General features: G+C 37.2%; 1 protein-coding gene across 1 annotated transcript; it reads right to left on the minus strand.

Annotated features, from left to right (window-relative positions):
- Positions 1-1,739: 1,739 nt before the first annotated feature.
- txndc16 (thioredoxin domain containing 16) lies at positions 1,740-21,564 on the minus strand. The gene is made up of 20 exons (XM_007888169.1): positions 21,432-21,564; positions 19,968-20,210; positions 18,893-18,975; positions 18,364-18,437; positions 17,820-17,894; positions 16,746-16,867; positions 15,234-15,324; positions 13,335-13,491; positions 12,764-12,930; positions 11,985-12,045; positions 11,321-11,447; positions 10,590-10,736; positions 9,472-9,531; positions 8,747-8,915; positions 7,060-7,196; positions 6,566-6,650; positions 6,085-6,223; positions 5,157-5,323; positions 4,388-4,578; positions 1,740-3,067 (listed from the first exon to the last, which is right to left on the minus strand). The coding sequence occupies exons 2-20, from the start codon at positions 20,122-20,124 to the stop codon at positions 2,778-2,780; spliced, it is 2,499 nt and encodes an 832-aa protein (XP_007886360.1). The 5' UTR covers positions 20,125-20,210; positions 21,432-21,564; the 3' UTR covers positions 1,740-2,777.
- Between the last annotated feature and the right edge of the window lie 132 nt (positions 21,565-21,696).

Consider the following 21,696-nt stretch of genomic DNA (forward strand, 5'->3'; position numbering starts at 1 on the left):
AGGCTAATTATTCTAACATTATTCTCCAAATCCTCTCTTACCACGAGATTTATAACTAGATCTGGCTCATTACTCAACCATAACTAAGTCATTAAATATGGCCTGCTCCCTAAGGTATTAAGGCAGCTTGTTTCAGAAAACCGTTCCACGAGCATTCAAGAAATGCGCTGAATTTCTATTTGTATTGCTATTCCTTTCCCTATCTATATGCCAGTTGAAATCTACCATTTAACCACATTTGTTTTCTTACAAGTTCCCACAACTGTCTGTATGGATAAATATAGGGATATTGCACAAGGCAAACAAGACTCCTTCTTGCGGTTGAAATAGATGATGCAACACAGCTTACAGCTTTGTATTTCCCATGTTAAGTAACATAATAAGTCTTCTCTGTTCCATGCTGCTAAACCAGTAATGGCACATTCGTTTTAACTTCGATCATTAACTTGCCATACTACAATATGAAAGTCAGTTTATTTAAATTGGACATTTAATCTGCCAGATATTTGTCATTTACATTAATCCGACATGACAAAGTATGACAGCATAACAGGATGTAATCTATGGCACAGTATTTGTAAACTGAGTTGGTTACATTAATCGAAATTTCCAATTTGCAAAATAAAATGGGAGGGAACCGATATTTGTGCCAGTCATCTGGATCATTATTTGAAGAAAGTTTCACAGAAGCTAATACTCGTGGAGTCCTGTAGCTCAGTGGTTAAGAGTACTTGCCTGGCAACCGAGATACCTGGTTTGAATCCCAGCAGGATGAAACCTTGGGCAAGTTTCCTTATTCCACACGCCTGATAATAATCCCTCAAGAAAACAAAAACAATAAAATTGGTCACTTCAATCCACGACTGTTTGTGGGGCACTGCTGTGCATAATTGGCTGCCACATTTCGCCCACAAATACAGTCAATTCACTTTACAGTATATTCTGTGAAGCGCTTTGACATGTTTAGAAGACGTGATAAGGCACTATATCAAATGCAAGGCTTATTATGATTATTATGGTCTTCGACGCACTGCAAACATATGCAAAGGAAGCACAGTAAAGTTCCCTCAGTGGCTCAGTTTGTAAAACTGGGCCATAGACATATGCAAGATTCAGGCTTCAAACCCTGATTGCTGCTTAGATATCCCATCCAATCTCCATCACCTTCAAAATCCACCTTAAGACTTTGAAGAATAGGCATCTCCTAATGCATTGCAACAAGTTGTACTTACATAGCACCGTCCACAAAGGGTAGTGTTCAGAACACTTAAATAGTGGCGGAGCCTGACTCCGAGCTAGGGAGAGTGTGGGGAAGTGACCATAACCAGTCAAAACGGAAGGTTTTCAGGCAGAACTTGAAAAAGGGGAGAGAGGAGGTAAGGTGGAGGGAGAGTGTTGCAGAGTTTCGGGGGTAGTTGCTGAATGTGCGACCTCAAATGGTGGAGGATGCAAGGGACAAGCAGGACACTGGTGCCAGTTGAACGGAGACGCTGGATTAGATAACAATAATCAAATCAAATCCCCAAAAAGTGGGATTAACTTAATTAACTTTTTTAATTCAGTTTTCTTCCTTATTTTTGGTAGTATGTGTAGCATTTCTAGCACCAAGTTATCAGTGGTTTTGGAGTAAGCCACCCACCATAATAAGGCTTTTGCAGAAATACTACCATGTGATAAGCCAATTGAAAAAAAAGTGAAACTTTAAGATAGTTAATTTTTTAATGTTAATAATTCCGTTGAATTATGAGTCATTAATCACAAAGGACTATGGTTTATTAAAAAATGAATGTATATTAACACAAAGTTCTGTAAACATTTTAAAATAGCTTAAATTGATAATTTAGGTCAATATATAAACTTCTTCCCTCAGGAGTGAACTACTGACTTGTTGCAGATTTAAAATTAATTTTAGTTTCAGAAGACAATTAAAAATAATAAGCAATCATTAAAAATTAAGTAGTGTTATAAAATGATCTGAATCCAGTTTTCTGTTGAAATTCTTCTGGCAGAAAACACAGCAGGTTAAATTAGGTGTAAAAAAACAAACCAGTTGGTTAAAAGACTTACACTCTGTATGTATAGTGATAACTAGCAGTGACATAGAACGGTCTTCTTCATCCAAACTAATCTTGTGTTACCATTGGTGGTATCACACCAAACAGACCCTGCTGTATGTTCGGTGATCGTATCACTTGTTACAATGTCAGAAGAACCAACTGAAGCGAGACAGATCTTTTTAAAAAGTATCTGCATAAGAGAACTATCGTTTTTGGTGTAAATGCCAGCCATGTCTCAAAAGTATTATTTTTAGATATGCCGCCTCAATTCATATGAGACTTCATAACCCAATCACATCTATGCTTCTTTACAATTGTTAGGCTTGATCCAAAATACATATCTGTTGGTTGTGTAAACGCCATTATCTGGAGTTAACCAATTCTGTCTTTTTATTAATCTTACAAGCCTGTGTTCATTTCTAATTTGGAATTCTAAAACCCTGATCCCAAACCAATTTTGCATAGATATGCTGTACTGCAAGAGTAACTTAATACATCTAGAAATGTCCAATATTTGCAACAAAAACTAGCAGTCTGCTTTGGGTTGTATTATACAGAAAAAGTTATGTTCAGTCTTTGTCGTGCAACTATTTTCCATCTTTTATAATAGAAGGTTATAGAATGTCCATTGCAAGTCAAGTTATACTGTACTGGAGTTCAGTAAAATCAGTACAACAGGGGATCATTACGAACTGCCCACATGCTAAATTTTGCTTTTAGTCATAGTTCAGAATGAGGTTGATGCTGCTCCTTCTTCCCCTCATGAGGTACACTGCAAGCTCTTTCATGCACATTTGGTCTCTCAGATTCTTTTGGTGGCTTTCCATGGTCTTCTTCCATATTATTCTCGCTTTGTTCATTCTCACCCTCCTTGTCCTCCTCATATCGTTCTTTCATTTTTGAAAAATTGGGCGTTCTCTGCTGTGCAAATCCAGGACGTACAATATCCATAATGGCTAAAAAGTCATAAGTAGTTTGCGGGGGCCTCCATTCTTTATCATGCAGAAAACCTGTGATAATTAAAAAAAAAGAAAATCTCCATTAATGCTTAGTGTGTGTATTAAAGTTAGAAAGATAGGCTGGTTTCTGCCAGCTATATTTTCAAGATTATGTTCTTATGTTTGTAAATTCTGATTTTCCTTCTGAGTGTATTTATAAGGAACCAATTAATTTTGGTAGATGTCAGCTGCAATTTTAAGGAACTTGGGGCTTTGGCCATTGTGCTAAAACTATTGGGTTAAATATACATCTGTGGATAATAATGATCCTTGTATTTGTTTGATGCTTCTCGCTGTAGCCTAAGAGTGAGCAGTTAGTGCAGAAGATCTTCTACAACTTAATGAAGCTCTGTCCAGTGGCCCCATGAAAGGAAATTTTAACACATTCCACTGTTTTGTGATGTCAATAGACCGCTATTACACTACACGTACTTTAAAGGTTCCATTGTAAAGGTAGTAAGAATAATCAAAATTATAATGGAGTTTCTCCTGGCGTCTTCGCCAACAATCCCTCGGATAAAATGGGTCATTCACTTCTGGTTTGTTTGTGGGACACACAGCTGTTCATAAATGGCCAGCTGCATTTGCCTGCAATTTACACTTCAGACTTTTACTCTGAAGTGCTTTGAGTTGACTTTCTGACGTGAAAGGTCATCTGATTTGAATTAGTCAAACTATTCCACTATTTCAACACACTATAATAGAAAGGAACTATACTAAAACCACAACAATTTGAATTTATATTGTTTCTTTACATGGGGTAGTGTCTCAGAGCTATTACTAAATGCAATGTTTTTCCCTCAAACAATGAGGTCAGGAAAAGGACAACCCTTCTGCTGTTCAGTTTCTATGCTAATGTATGGTGATTCTGTTATAAATGGACATTTACATCTGCTTAATTTGATTTCATACACACAATTCACTGTAACGCTGAATAAATAACTATGTGCAGAGAATCTTTTACCTATTAGTGATTAAGGAGCTTAGATTAAACAGGGATAACTTTGTATTTTAATATCAAGGTTAGTTCAAAATCTAAGAACAACTCATGTACCTTGTTTAATCAATTACAACTTTAGTGCTCCTTTGGTGTACAAAAATTTCCTCCAAAGATTTTTTTTACTGCTTCAAGTGGTTTCATTGCTGGATGTTCAGAGTATGAGGTTTACTGCCAGTACAATAATACAGTGGAGCCTCATTATAAGCAATGGTTTGGATCCATATAACACTGCACAATTAATGCTTGCCACAATAGATAACCGTGTTTATCTATTGCGGCAAGCATTAACAGATAAACACTGTTATCTATTGCAAAAAATATTCTTTACTTACTGCTGGGATCTTCTTGTCCTGCCTGCACCTTATTTAACCAGCGCAATACATCCTTTCTTGAGATAAGCTGCTCTTCTGGAAATGCAAACACATGTCCTCCAGAATGGATGTACACTAAGACAAGAACTGGTAATTGAGGAAGATGGTTCAAATATACTTGAAGAATTTCACCTCCAACATGTGTGTTTCGTCTTAATGGGAGAGGAAAACAAGGGAAGGTATTATGAATAAAACAACTGAACGTCAAGGTTGGGAAACATCTAGCTTTCTTTCATTCTATTAAAATGCAACTACAACTTAGTGTATTCACTGGTGCCTCACGCATTAAAACAGATTATTGTTAAGACAAAGGCAAACAGAAAATGTAAAAGATCCATACAACAATCCAAGGAAACAATAACTTTGTAAAGCAAAATAATGATTTGGACATGCAGGTTTAAATCACAACATGGCACAAAGTTGCAAAGAAGGCTTTTCATACAGTACACCAGGTTCTAGTGTGCCTGATACGAGAGGGCAAAAGAATTGATGAGGCCACCCCGTGAAGATAATAACCTCTTTTCAGTATGCCTGATGGAAGGCTCAAATGGGTCCTGGCCAAAAGTTATTTTCAAGGAACACACGGGCTTCCATTTTTTCCAATTAGTTGGGCACAGAACACTGAATTAACAAGAATATTCATGTCTTTTAATTGAATTATTCAGCACATTCATGCTTTTAAGTGAATGTAAATGCAAGTTTTTTGACTGTTAAAGAGAATTCGACTCACAGATCAATCCAGCATGTAGTATAAGTCTGCAAACTTTTTATTTTAATCAGCTCAGCAAGCTCTTCTTTAGCTTTTGTGGTCTTGGGGTCATCATTATCAATAAAAAGAATGAGTAAAGGTTTCTGGGTTTGTAAATAAACAGCGAGATTTTCCACTGTGACTTCAGGCTAGTATGAATAACACAAATAAATGAACGTCAGTCTTTTCACTATTACTAAAAATTACAATTAAATTTAAAAGTTATTCAAAAGTCATTTAAAAGTGTAATAAATTGGAATAAAATGTGCAGTTTTCCATCATTAATATATGTAGGATCATAATAACTGCTACAAATGTAAAACCTAATAAAAATGCAAACTTACTACACCTAGCTTTTCTATAGGACAATAACTGATTCATCTAATTCCAGCAGAAATAGATGGAGAACGAAGATGTTGGTACAAAATCTAAATAACAGCAATTGAACCTAGATTCGGAGGAGGGCTGGAGTATTTTAATAGAAAAAAAGCTAGGGATATGGATGAAGAGGAGAAATGGGAGAACATGGATTAAAAACAAAACAAAATGATTGAGTAGATGAAGAAATATGTTGAAGGACAAATTCAAATATTTCTGTAGCAATAATTTGGAAAAAAACATTCAGGTTTAAGCAGTCTAAGCAGCCAGAGAAAATATTTATGTCATCAGCATTTAATTTAAATAGATTAGACGAATTAGATAAGTTGGATAAAAAATGTAAAAGTTTAAAATTAGCATGTGCAAACTACTTTTTGGTATCCAAAGGCATATCAATAGGCCCAGGTGCCCTGGATTATAATAATACAACATCAATGGCACAGTTAAGTGATAAAGAGGTTAAAATGAATGGACTGATACCACAGATATTTAATAGGCGCCACAAATGTGGCATCTTTAGTAATATACTTACAAACTTTTCCAATGTTGCATTTTTGACTGCATAGACTATTTCTTCAGTGGTAGGCTTTTCAATATGAATGCACTCTGTACTTGACGTCCAGTGCCTAGCAAATACCAGAGCTGGCAGAAGCACACCATATCTATAAGAACTGAATGGAAAATGTATCATTTGATCACAATAATTGATTGAGCTAGGTATTGGTTAAGACTACCTTTCCCCCCTGACAGTTACTATAGTTTGTTACCTTTAAAGTAGAAAGGCTTTAATGAAGCTTTGTGAAATAATAGTGTTGTATTATGAGTTGTTAAATTGAAAATGATTTTACCAATGCAGTAAATTATCACAAATTTAAATTTTACTCTGTATTGGATATGATTCAGAAAAAGCTGAATTGGCACTATTTTAAATTTTCCATAGGTGATTATAAATTCTGCAAATTATCCTGTCATAAACCTAAAACTACAAAAGTGACAAAAGAAAGAACACTTACAGATCTAGAGCATTTTTCTCCAAATACACTGCCATTACCACATTGCCTCGCAAGTAATTGGCAGCACCAATAAAAGCATCATATGCTAAACAAGATAAAACATTTATTTCACAATATATTAGCTAAACATATGGAGGGAGCAAACACTCATTTCAAAAGTTACAAATTTTTAAAAAATCATTAATACATAAAGTTATATAAATGTTTGCAACTTGGTGTTCAGAGATTGCCTTTGTGATTTATGTGTTGTGTTGGTCCATATATGGCTACAGTAAAGATACCAGCTGGTATCTCTCTGAAGCAAATTCTGTTCACTTTTCTGACTGGCATATCAAAACAGATCAGTAAAAGTGACTCCAATGTATTACACAAATAATCCAGTATGTCCCAGACTAAATGAAAGTAGGAGAAATATACAATTAGTATTAGCACTAGAAATAATTCTCATGGAATTACAAACTGAAAGATGATTGTAATTTATCAATTCACTCTACCTTCTTTCATATTTGGGCTGAATAGTCCGAGAACAGATAACTCCCAATACGATCTGAGATCACTGTGGAGCTCTCCTCTCAGATAAGCTTCAACTTCATCTACTGAAGTCAACTTGATAGGATGGGGTTCTCTGCTCCTAAAACAACCATCATCAAAGCAATGTTTAATAATCAATATGCTTTACTTACAAATGTCTTTTAGATGCTATTTGCAAATACAGTCATGAAACATGTAATTAATATGAGTAGTGTGCTATGACATCTTGATTTAACATCTCAGTTGACTTCAGCACACTGAATATGTGGATTCCTCAGGATGCCTTCTTTTTTTAAACTTGTGCGATAGTATTTGGAATCGTGAAGCACTCTAGAACATTTCTTCAATACAAGAATCCTGACACTACAGTCAAATAGATTTTTATAATAAATGAATATATCCTGTGCTACCCAAACAGCTGTAAATCTTAATCTAATCACTTACAATTAGCAAAGGGCCTCGGTGTAGCCTGATTACAGACAGCAGTATACATAGTCTGTTTAAATAACAATTATAATCATTTCATTTGATATAGAGCTTTTCATGTTGCTGAGACATCTCAAAGCACTTCACAGGATGTACTACAAAATTCAGCAGTCAGTTTGTGCACAGCAATGACTCACAAACAGCCATTGAGTGTCTGACCAATTTTATTCAAAAGTAAATCTATTCTTGTATATGGTTAGCCATATTTGGAGGTATTAGAACAGTCTCCATTGATAATGCACGATAAAAGGTTTGTACTACTAATTCCAGATATTGAAAAGTATAATGTGTTCTGATATGCACTTAAACTCATAAAATGTGTGTATTATAGAATAATTGATTCCAGGAAATGATTACTAGGCACTAATCTAATCAATAATTCAAAAGAAAAATTACAGCCGTTCATAACAAGTCATCTGAAACCTATCATATAATTATAGCCTTCAAATCTTTCTCTAGAATCTGCTAGATTTGAAGGCTATAATTATATCATATCCGGCTGATCCAAATTCTGTTGTCTGCATCCTCACCCTCACCAAACTCTGCATATCCGTCACCCAATCCTTGTCAGGATCCATTCTCTCCCTGTCTCCCATTGGCTTCAACTTGAATGTTACCTCACCCTATAAACCCCTCATGCTCTAACATCTCCCCGTCTCTGTGACCTTTTCCTACCCCTCTCTTCTCATTGTCTCCACAATCAGCCAACATGGGCCTGCTGTGCATCTCCCACCCCCTCCACACCACTATCGATAATTGAACCTTAACCTCTGGAACTCCCTCCCCTATACCTCCATCTCTCCCTCCCTCTCTATTCATCTTTAGAAATCTACTTCTTCACCACAATTATGGTCGCTTCACCCTTTCTACCTTCCCTTTTTCTGCTGCTTGGCATCCAATCCTGTCCTTGAGAACCATCTGAGACGTTATATTACAAGAAGGGTGCCATTTAAATGAAATTTGTTGTTCTAACATATATAGCTAAATTTTTCAGGTGATTTTTTTTTAAATTAGGCAATTTGTATTTTCCATGATGACCAATGATCTGCACTGCTTCCTGATCAACAATGAGACTGGGCCCAATTGGTGAGGACAACCTGCTCTCTACCGTATTTGAGCTATAAAATGGTACAACATAAGTATTTTTTCCTGTAGTTTACTCACAGCATAATAAACTTCAGTAGGCTTTCTGTTCCTAACATTCCATTGTACAGTAAAGGGTTGTCTCCTTGACTGTACATCTTGATAGTGGGAAATTGTATAACATTCTGTTTTGAGCAAACGTCTGGCCAGTCTCCACAGTTGACCAGAGCCAAGAAAAGTTCCTCCACATCTAGAATTTCAAAATTAAAAAGATTTAATTTTCAAATCGAAACCTGGGCAATTCGCTGAACTAAGTCTGTTCTCTGCTGGGATCAAGTGCAAAATGTTTTTTTTTCTATCAACATGCAAACAGTCTTTTTTTACATTTTCAAAAGAAAGATTGTGCAGCAGGCATTTTGGTTTCACAAATATGATGTATAGTCCAATAACAATTTTAGAAAAAAACAGAAGCGTAGTCCTTCAGTAAAACTAAGAAAATGGCCAAGGGCATGAAGTGAGAAATAACAAGAGAACATGTGCATCTCGTGCTCCAGCTGTATATGCACTTGTGCTGTAAAACCTAGCTACATGCTTTGGAGTAATCAAAAACAACATTGTATCCAACTTTCAAACGTGTACCGAAAGTTAACAAGAAGCACAGTAATTAAGCCTTTTGAAAAATCAACACGGACTGCTTGAAATTTGTACTCATTCCCACTCTAAACTGTTTAAGGATTCCATGCAAGATATTCACAATAATCTGCCCACAAGAAGCAAATATTTAAAACAAAACTAGGGTATGGTACCTGCAAGTCTGCGAGCTGCTTCCACATAGGACCGCAAAAATGTCTGAGACACAGCATCCCCTACAATATAAATTTTTTAAAAAATTTGAGCTGTGTAACGTCTGCACTACCATAGGTACTGGATTTAATGTGGCATATATTTGTAAGAGTAAATTAGCACAAAACGTCTATGGTAGTGAGTCACAATTATTTTATACATCTTGTAAACCTCATAGCCAAATCAAGTTAGTGTAATATTAGCCTAACTGAACAGGTATCCTGTTTGAGAAACCTAATGTTGTTTGACCAAAGACACTACTTTGGGTTCTATTTCACTAAAGCTCTGATGTACAAGTTGCTCTCCTGTACTTCCTGGTTTTCCTATATTTTTTGTGCATGTCAGTCAGTTAGTGTTATAATGGTAAATGTAAGAGTAGTACCCCCATATTGAATCCCATTATCGCACTTCAAACTTCAAACTCAGGGACTTGAAGCACAACAATGGGATTTCATATGCTGTATATGGGAAAACAGGACACTGTATTACACAAATACTAAAAAAGTCATAAGACTCATATGTTATCAGTAAGTTTTTCCTCCCAATTAATAGTTACAAAAGACATTTCCCCAAAAGAACAGCTTTGATGGTACAAATCATATGGAGAGTTGGTGAGAAGCAAACTTTCATATCTGTGTGTATATGCAAATATGGAAACATACAGGGACTTCACATCATGTTTATCTCATCTTAGTTGATGAATATCAAGCAGCATGAAATGTGCAATTATTTGCATATAAAATGTACGATGATTACAAATCTAGATTGTGTGAAATGATCTGGCCCAAGCAATTCAGTTTTGCTCTTTATTGTTAGAAGTATCACAGTAGCTGGTAGCATTTGGTTAGTCAGAAATTTCCTGTCCCACTCAAGCACTTGAATAACTTCACGATAAGATCTTCAACCTTTTAAGAGCTACATTGTACATTTACTTCAAAGTAATTTTCATGCTATTTTGAAAGAATTGATCTAAAAGATTTCACAGTGAATCACACATAAACGTTAAAGTAGGACTGCTGCTTAAGCAAATTAAAACATGTGTATTTATGTGTACTTATGTGTACTTTGTATGAGTACTTACAAGCAGTGTAAAACACCACCAAGACATTCGCAGCTCCCTTTAAAGTTGCATTGAAGCTTTGGTCTGTTAATTCATGAAGTAGCTCCAGATTGAGTTCCCTTTTTCTGTCCCTGTAGATAGCCTCAGCCACTTGATCATCTTGAATAGCTAAATCACAGAAATATAATAGCAAGTATAACAGACATTAATTGTTGAAATCCACATCAGATCTCAGTGGTCATCTACAATTAAGTCATCTTTAAGCCCCGAAAAGCAGTCTAGGTCAAAAGCCCTGCTTACATCCACATTATCATGCCTTTCAGCATTTTACCCAATCTGAGTCAGCACAGCTCAGCTGGTAGCACTTACACACCTGAGTTAGAAGGTTGTGGTTCAAGCTTCCATGATGGTACTTTGAATGTACATAGTTTAATCTGATACTTTAATGCAGTGAACAGCACTGTTGGAGCTGCCAACCTTCAAATTAGTTGTTAAATTGAGATTACGTCTGCCTGTTCAGATGGATGTTAAAGATCCTATGGCACTATGCAAAACTGAAGGAAGTTTTTCCCAATGTCTCAGGCAACAATCCTCCAGATAAAAATTGATTGTTACTTCATGGCTGTTTGTGGGACATTGCTGAATGAAAATTGGCTGCTTTGTTCACTTACAAATTACAGTGAATTCCTGTGAAGTGCTTTACAATGTCGTCCCGACGTGAAAGGCATTATATCAAATGTATTTCACCATACCTGTGGTATCCATGTCTTCATTTTCCTCTTCATCTTGTTCTCCAGTTGACTCATTTTTCATTTCACCTTTGACTAGACTAATAATTTCTTCAAAGGATGCCACAACCTGATAGCTAATAGCTGAAGCCTAACAAAACAAAAGATAAAAAACAGTCAAACATATAAAAAGATTATAAAAGAGGTACATTTTACATAAATTGCACCCAACTATCTATTTGACCTCTTTATGCAAACAATTATTTGGGAATTGGGCATTTTTAAAAGCAGAAACAGTACTATGCATATTGTACTGTACTGCAAGGTAGAAAGTCTTCTTGGAACTAAAATTGAGATTTACTGAAGGAAATGTTGCAGCACCATCTAGTGGACAATTGTGTATCATATAGAGAGGCTTTTTTAAAAAAACAGCTTCTTTTAGGTTCAAATTTTAATATAAGGATTTAAAATTGCTTCAGCAAATGAGTCATTCCCCTCAATATAACTCAAAATGTTGCCAACTGAAGTCCAATATTGTTTTTTGCAACTTTTACAAAACTTTTGTAACTTATACAGTCAGCATATGTTTAGCATTTAGAATTAGGTCAATCTCATAAATCAAAGCAACAGACACAATGGGCTGAATACTGTTCTTAACTATTTCTTGATAAAGAAACAAATATCATACCTCTCCAGCAGGTCTGTAGCCCACATTGACATCCAGAGGCACCTTAGGCTGTAGCTGCGTCCTGATGGAGAGATTGAAAGTGCCCATCATCAAACAAGTTGAGTTTAGAAGAACATGGCAACCCTAGGGTGTTTTACAGCAAACAAATTATTTGAGATAGTAAAGAATTAGTAACTGGTAGAGACCTATACTAACGATTAGTGTCTAACTTTCTTAATTTCTAGAATTTAAAAGCTGAAGACTGTTAAAAATAAAGCATCTCACCAGTATCAGGCAGGTCATCTAGAGGAAAAAGAAAGAGGTAGAATTGTTCCTGTGCTGCTCAAATATATCTCCAGGAAGTTGTTTGATGATTAGAACTGATATCGGTAGAAATGCCCATTAAATGGACCTTCCCAACCTCCTAGCTAAAGCGGCTGGAACCAATTATGGAGAGGAACATTTTGGCTAGGTGTATAATAATGATCAATCCATCTTGAATATATCAGGGATTTACTTCAATACAATTTGAACTTTTAAACAAATAAGATACCTAGGTAGTCATTGCCATTCCCTACAGGTCTATTGTTGCAGTCTGGGGCAGGTGTTGGGTTAACACTCTCAGCCACAAATGTCAGGTGAATCAGACCAAGACCTCGGGATGAAAAGAGGGAACTCACAAGATTACTGCAATTGAAAGTATCAAATAAAATGTCACATGCTGGGAAGGAACACTTATAAAATGTAATTCTGGGTTCTTCTAACTTGGATACTGAACCAGTTATTCAGAATAACCTTACCTTGGCACCAATACAACTCCTGCAATTCCCAGGGTCTGCCAGGCAATATATTCGGCAGTTGTTTTGTCATGTTCATAAGTCTCTTTTTGCGTAAAAAGAAAGACTACAGGCATTTTTAGCTGGACGTGGATGGTGGAGACTTTTTCTGGTTCCACAGCAACCTCCATCTAATGTGTTGAAAGAAAATAAATATCCACCAAATATTCCTATTCGTGTTTATATTTCATCTTGTTTATGTCTTGATAGTATCTGATTATACTCAACAAGATCCCCCCCAAAAAATTAAGGCAATAAACTTTGATAAGGCTAGGGATTAAAATTGGGAAAGAACTGGAAAAGAAAGGGTGCAATGATTAACACAAACAGGAACTTAAACAGAGGGACTGATGATATATGAATGGCCTCCTTCTGTGTTGAGATTTTCTATGGTCCAAAAACAATGGAGTTGCCTCCCTGGAGAAATATCACAACTCAGCATCAGTTTATTATAACAACTTGCATTTATATAGCGTCCTTCACACGGGGCAGCGACTCGGAGAGTTTTATAGTACAGTAAATATATTTTGCTCACCACAAGTGGGGCATCCAATACTTTAAGGTAGCGATGGATATTCACAGTAGTTAGAGGCTGTTCATAATAGGATCTCCTGCATGCCTGACTCTTTTCAGCAACCATCTTGCAATGACAAAACCAAAGTCTTGCTGAGAACCTATCGGGATCTTCAAGGCTAAATATCATAAGAAATGTTAAAACATTTCAAATGATCAGGCACAAGGATGGTGTAACAGAAATATAATCTCCAAACTATACAGGGAAGCATCAAATTATTAATACCAGTCTGAAGCTAAAAGGTATATTATGTTAGATATGTTCTTTAAATAGGAAGTTATAATAAAACATTTTCTCTGTAGAATTTTAGGAGTGCAACATACGTTTAACAAAACTATGAACAAAGAATTGCAGTGGCTTTATAAAGGCTGCACTACAATGCAGGTAGTAAAAATTACTTTCCTGGTTTACCCTTAGATTGTAATGCTGTAAATATGAAAAAGTTGAGAGAGAGTGCTGATTCTTTACTACCATTACAATATTAACTACACTTTAGGCTGGCAAGAAAGAGAACGCAATTCAGAACAGCAGTATAAATCTGGTTGATAGATTACACTTAATGTAGCCTTTCGTTTCTTATACGATTTGAATACGTAAATCATCCAGAAAATAAACTGTTGAAAATGTGCTACCCATCAAATCAGCACCACCTGCTGGATTACATAAGCTAATGCTTCTTAGTTTTATTTGTTCAATACCTGACATGATTATATAAAATTGTAATACTTCACATCCAAGCGCTTTCTGATTTGTTAATTAGGTTTGATAGTGTGCTTATCATGATTAAGCAATGTTAGTACTGGAAAATGTTGACTCTCAGCATTCCAAACACCAGCAAAGATGGCATAAGGGTAAATGCAGAGCAAAAGTCCCTCTTCAAGATTACTCAATATAATAATAATAATAATCCTTGCATTTGATATAGCGCTTTTCACGTCAGGAGGACGTCCCAAAGCGCTTCACAGAACACACTGTAAAGTGAATTGACTGTATATTTGTGGGCGAATGCGGCAGCCAATTGCGCACAGCAATGTCCCACAAACAGTCTTAGATTGAAAATGACCAATTTATTATTGTTTTTTTTTATTAGGCGTGTGGAGTAAGGAAACTTGCCCAAGGTTTCGCCCTGCCTGGAATTGAACTCAGGTCTCTCGCTTGCAAAGCGAGTGCTCTAACCACTGAGCTACAGGACTCCACATTATTATTACTATCACAATATTATTACTAAATACATTTTTTTGCATTACTAAATAATTTTTGCATTTAATATAGTACCTTATCAGGTCTTCGAGACATCTCAAAGTGCTTCACAGAATATACTGTCAAGTAAATTGACTGCATATTTTGTGGGTGAAACTTAATATATGTGTAATAGTTCATACTTCACACCAACAAAGACTACAATGACTTAATTTACTGTCTTCTTTAGTTTAATTGAATTTTATGGGTTGAGAAATCCATAGCCCCCAAGTTCACATCGGAAAAGTCCACAGAATGCTGTCAGCAAAGTTTTAATTGCCAGCCTTCTTTTTTGCAGATTTAGCATTTGCGAGCTGCAAATTTTCATGCAAATTACCCAAAAGTTGAAATTAATGCAAATTCCGGGTTGCAAGTATCACAAAAGATACTTGCCCCCCCACACATGCACACAAATGCAAAACTTGCTATAAGCTTGTGCTTGCTCAAAATGTATCATGGAGGGGTCAAGAATCTTTTTGAACCAGTTACAACACCATACTCATGGCATCACCTCAATACCCAAATTACACTTTTTTGTGTTCACTCCATGTGTTCTGCTGTAAATGCTGAGTTTGTATTGAGTGATTATCCCCCATTCGATTGCAAATTGGGTATGCTTACCCCAGGCCTTCCAAAAGGGCTTGCTCTGTGGTCAGTACAAACTGATATTTGGAACCATAAACAAACGCAGTTTCCATTATTGCTCTGTGCTCTAGGATAAATCACAGCAAATTGAGTATAAATATACTTGTAATCACAGCAAATTGAATAAGAAACAGAAATCCAGCCCATCTTGCTGCTCAAATTCATTTTCCGTTTCAAAACCTATTCTGACCACTTTCATATACAGTAATTAAAAATTATAATCGTTGCATTTTATATAGTGTCTGTTACACTGTCAAAGGATCTCAAAGCACTTCACAGGATATATTGTAGAGTGTAATGACTGGCTGCAGCATATGCCTACAAAATGCACAATTTGTATAGTCCCTCAAACAGCCATGAAATGAATCACCAATTTTACCTGGGGGATTGTTAGTCAGGACTGTGAGAAACTCTCTTCTCTTCTCAAACACTGCCAAGGGATAGATTTCCTATCTATACTAAAATGCATTGAAATAAACATGCAAGCTTATTTTAACCAGTAAAATAGAAGTAGTGTCAAGTTATTATTCCAAAGTTTAAAAAAAATCACTTTTGTCCGGTTGCATAAAGTTCTTCACCACATTGAATTGGTATTACTGGTTTCTCTGCCCTGTGAATACCATTAAAGATTCCCATCACATTTCATGTCCACAATACACTCGATGGCTGGGAATCTATAACAGACACAATGGGCTGAATGGCCTTCTTCTGTGCTGTAAATTTCCATGCTCCTATAAAATTCCAACTGGAACTATAATAGGGTGTAACGGTCAGTCAGTGCATCCGCATTCACTGTGCATTAGGGTTATGGAGCCATCAGTTCATTGTCAATATTACTGCACATCTGTGGTTAACTGATGAGCTAAGAAATCAGCTATTTTTTGTGCATGAAAATAAATGGCTGACTTCCAGTGCAATAGGTTGCCGCTGATGGAAGTCGGTAACAAACCGATGACTTCGAAGTTAAGATATTTTTGGCTCTCAAAACACAACTGATGTTTTGAAGCACTGACGTAAGTAAATAAACGTCAGGATCCACACCCCCAACGTCAGTATGATCCACACTGTTTTATACAAACCTGCATTATAACAAAGCATGTTACGTCAGGGTTGCATTGCATTAATTGCATTCACAGATTTAAACAGTGCCCATATTGATTCCTTTCTTTACTAGAGTTGCTTGGCTGTGCTAGCTATGTCTTCTTGGAGCTATCTGAGAGATGATACTTATTTTATTAAATGGGTGAAGGGCTGAGTGAATCTATTAGGATTAAATGCAGTACTCAACCAACTGAACAAGTTAGTCAGTGCCAAGCGTCAAGTATCCATTTATACCACAGAGTAACCCCTTTTAAAAGTAAAGAGTTAAACAAAGTCTACCACAAATTTTGCATGTAGCATCATTTTTGGATGCTCAGCGCATTGAACTAGAAGCTACCAGAGCTGTTTAGACTTAAAGAATCAAGAAATGCAAAATAATAGCAATACCTGGAACTCCTATTGCTCCTACAAATGTAAAGATGACATCACCTTTTCCTTTCATATTATTTTCAATGTCCTGAAGGTCCGCCATTGAAGAGACATATCTTATTTCATTAAACAACAAAATACTAGAATAGAATAAGAGTAAATGTTCAGAACTTTCAGAGTAACTGTACAAGGTTTACAAAAGCACCAAACAATGTTATGATTATTGAAAAAANGGATTCAGGTTCTTGACCATTTTAGTTATTGAAAACAACTGTGGCCTTAATAGCCAATGTTATGCAAGCACACAGCCAAGATGAAACAGATCAAAATTGTCAAATGACTGCTGTCAGTTTAATGTTTATTTACTGCACTATAAACGTTATTAGTCACAATATTAATTTCAATGTCAATTATGTTAATTTTCATTCTTTTTAGCATAATTAAATAGTTCATGTCTGACATGGTGAATTCCAAGTGCAAGCAGTTTATTTACATAATGAACATTATTAGTACATAAGTTTTTTTTTAAATTACATAATTTTTCACCTTCACAATCAAAGAATACTGTTTTCAAAACATTTTCATTGTAGGCTTTTTGTATTGAAGATACATGATGTTTCCAATGTTACACAACAGCATGCTTTAACCTACACAAAAACACCGACAGTCATTTTACCTAAATAGGGATGAAATTCCAGTATATCCAAAGATATTTGTTCATTAAAGGACTAATGTTTACTCATTGTAACAATAAATATGTCTGAAAGAGATTAGACATGTCTAAATGCTGACTTTCTATTTAACGTATAACAGTGCATCATCAGGAATTAAAGACAAGTCTGATGGGCCAAATGATCTCCTTCCGTGCACTGTAAGTTTCTATGTTCTAACCACCAATTCTGTAAATCTAAGGACTCAATTTAAGCTATTTGTTGTTGTTTTCACCTGACATATAAAAACAACTTTTAGATGTTAACACCTGAAAAGTCCAAAACACGTAACATCATAGAATTTTCTGATTCCCATCAGTTTCACTTGCTCCAATTGCACGCCATGGAAAATAAATAAACCCCCGTTTAAAAGCATACTTACAATAATACATTTGCTACAGTTGCATCCACATCAAACAACGTGTCGGTTGCAAAACTCCTAAGCATTATATTTCCCCTTTTCAAAAGAAAGGCAATATGTTCAAATATTGGTTAATAATGTCCATTCTGAATACTATAAACTACAGTATTCTAAACCATAAGCTTTCTTAATATGACACCTAGTCATTAGGGACAGTACCATCCCATTATAAAATTCTCTCCTGCCTTTTAGCAGGTGCCACAAGAGCAGCCATGAACGGTGAAGTCACTGCACATGCATAGGCTGGCCAGCCGGCTCCATCAGCGTACATTATGCATCAATACATGTCATCCCACTTCAAATCCCATTATTGCAATGATGTATTTTGAATTGAGAATTTTAGATAAGAAAATGTTGACTCCACACCCCGATCACTTTATATGTGAACCTTGCAATGTAACAAAGTACTGGAAAAAACATTTTGAAATATCGATACACAAAACAATTGATAGTGATAGATTCATGTACATAACCATGCATAAATAACAAATATGTATTGACATACCGGAAGAGATATGCTTTCTTCTGGACACCTTCATCTTCACAATATTTTGGTATATTTTCAATGGCACAATTAACCTACAAAAAGGTACACATTCAATTTGAATAGAATTTTAATGGAAAAATAACAATAATACAGATTGTAGTGCAGCCTTTTTGGCTACAACAGCATTTTAACAAATCCCATATTTGGTCTCACATCCCATAATTAGTTTTTAATCCCAAAACTTATTTTCTATCTATAATATGGCCCATCCAATTTGAAGCTCATCTCATTAAGGAATTAAAGTATATTTTGTACATACAGTATGTGGCCTCCATTTTAGAATTATTTGGGCTCCAATATATTGAAACACTGCATCACCAAGAGAACTTCATTTATAATTCACTACTTAGCACTCAAATTTCTGTTACTACTTTTTAGCAGGATTCCCTAAAAGGTTGGAAGTACAAAAAAAGGTGGAAGGTTTGTGCATATCACCACTGTTTTTAGTAGCACTTGATAGTATAAAGAGGTAATGTAGTTTACTCACCTGAGCAACAGTGATGCCATATTCGTCAAGCGGTTCTGATGATTGTTCTAGTTGTTCAAGGAAAAGTCGAACTGTTGGGTTGACTGAAACACATAATCAATATAGAATCATAGATAAAGGCATATGGCTTGTCATGCCTACAAATATCAATTAAGCCTTTCAGTTCTGAATAAATAATAGATGAAGTAACTGTGAAATTAATAGTAAAGGCTAAATAATTCTGAGCTAAAAATCAAATTAGAACTAGAATTAGAATCCCCACTGTTATCTCGACACCTTGAATGTACACACATGTGGATAGGCAAAGGCAAGGATAAGGATGGGCTGTAATGGCTCAGCAAACAAACAGTATACATGACTGGAAGAAGCATGACAGAAGAGCCCAATCCTGCCCTTATCCTGAGTTCATACACATACACCTCCAGCAAGTACCACTAGACAATGATTAGTACTTAGAAACATAGCTGATTTTCCACTGTCTAAGCCAGACCTTGAGGCCACTGTATCATCTGGCTGAGGTCAGCTACTCCGAATAAATTTTCTGATCCACTTGGTGAGCCTAAAAAAGATTTTTTTTTTTTTGCAGAGGTTCAATTTGCGCGCTCTTCAAGATGAAAGATACTAGAGTTGGACAATGGAACAATTCTTTATTTATTGAGCTTAATACCAGTATCCTTTCATGCCCTAACACCTCCCTACCTCTCTGACCTGCTTACGTCGCAACCCACTACCCACTGCCTCCGCTGAACTGGCTCCGACCTGCCGCATGTGCCTTGTGCCCTCCATTCCACCATTGGTGGCCTCACTTTCAGCCACTAAGTCACAAACTCTGGAACACTCTTCCTCTATCCATTTGCCTTGCCCGTTCCTTCCCCATCTTCAGATCGTGCCTGAAGATCTTCCTTTTCGACCGTGCCATCAGAGATGAAAAGATAGCAATACCCAATTCAACATTTAAAATCATGCCACAAACAACTGCAGAGTATTCAACCAAAATATAGGCTTCAAAATAGATTCTCAGTTTTATTTTTAATATTGCTTCAAAGATGCAACCCCAATTCTGCTAAATACATACCAGTTCTCCTGAAATAAATTAACGATGTTTTTCCTGATCGTAGAATATTGAAAAAATGTTGATGACTCAGGCTGCGTAATGTCTTCGTACCACCAAAGGCACAAAAATGACAAATATATATCAACATTAAATAAAGGTAGCAACTCCATTGAGCCATTTTAAAAGTTGGATGAAGAAAACAATGATCAGCAATCACTTAAATCATCTGGATGAAATCTTGATCTGCATATTATTTATTTCAACCTGAAAAACAAATTAATGTAAATGAGATTTGACATGTTTCACAAACCTGATTGGGAAACTCACAACATAAGACTACTGCACAAGAACATACATCAAAATAGCACAATTAAGTCAGGTCATGTCATATAACAACTTTTTCCCATATTACTGTCTGCAGCAATAAACATTATTATTTATAATAATGATCTTTGCATAATATAACATTTTAACAAGCAAAAACATCCTAGGAGTGTTTCACAACATTTTCTATAAAGTGTAGTGACTGTATTTATTTGTAGGTGAGGCAGCGATGTAAACATAACCTCCTACAGTTTTATAAATTGTATTCACTCTTCACTATGTGGCCTTTTCTACATTAATAAAAATTAATGTTGATGGGGAAATTGCCTGGTGAACAATTCTCTCTCTAAACGGTGAATGACATCCTTGTGAATAACCCGCTCTGCCTTCCCCCACCTCCGCAATGTCGCCCGTCTCCGAATCTGTCTCACACCGCAGGCGGCCGAAACCCTCCCGCACGCCTTCATTACATCGAGGCTCGACTATGCAAACTCACTGCTTGTCGGCCTCCCCAACCCCTCCCTCCACCGGCTGCGGATCATCCAGAACTCTGCTGCCCGTGTCCTCTCCCGCACCGGGCTCCGCGACCCTATCGCCCCCATCCTCGCCCGACCCCACCGGCTTCCCATCACAGGAGATCCTGATCCTCACCTTCAAAGCCCTCCACGGTCCCGCTCCCCCCGACCTCTCTGACCTGCTAACCCCCTACCACCCTGTTCGCTCCCTCCGCTCAGCGGGCTCCGGCCTGCTTCACGCCCCCCCGCCTCGCTCGCCCCACTATCGGCTGTCGGGCCTTCCGCCGCTCCGCTCCCACCCTCTGGAACTCCATCCCGCAGTCCCTCCCTCTCGCCCCCTCTCCCTCTCGCCCCCCTCCCTCCCTCTCGCCCCCTCCCTCCCTTCAACACCCATCTCAAGACCCTCCTCTTCGACCGTGCATTCGATCTCCCCGCCTCCCTCCCCCCGACCCCCCCAACCCCTGCCCTTAGGTCCGAAGCTGTCTGTCCAGCGCTTTGGGACGTCCTCCCGACGTGAAAGGCGCTTCACACGTCATTGTGTTGTGGTGGTGGTGTACCTCCAGCATTCGCCCGGTCACATTATTTCGATTCTAAGCGGACGGATAAATGTCTGGAAAGTAGTATTGAACTCTCTCTGAATACTCACCGACTCACAGCCACACAAAGACCCCCAAACATTCAAACGCAACCAAAGGCCCCGCAAAACCCCGCTCGGACCCGCAACTCGGACCCGCACGCGCCGCTCGCCGCCCAACGGTCAACGCAGCCCCCGAAGCCCCACCCCCAGTTCGCTCTGATTGGTTGGTTCCAGGTTCCGCTGGGAAGGGGCGGGGTTGGTGGTGGGGGGGCGAGCAACGGAACGTCGGATTGGGCGCGTGACCCGTCAATCAAAGGTCCGGGTCGCCTGGGGC

The sequence above is a fragment of the Callorhinchus milii genome, unplaced genomic scaffold (genome assembly GCF_018977255.1).
Source record: "Callorhinchus milii isolate IMCB2004 unplaced genomic scaffold, IMCB_Cmil_1.0 Scaffold9, whole genome shotgun sequence".
Classification (NCBI taxonomy): Eukaryota; Metazoa; Chordata; class Chondrichthyes; order Chimaeriformes; family Callorhinchidae; genus Callorhinchus; species Callorhinchus milii.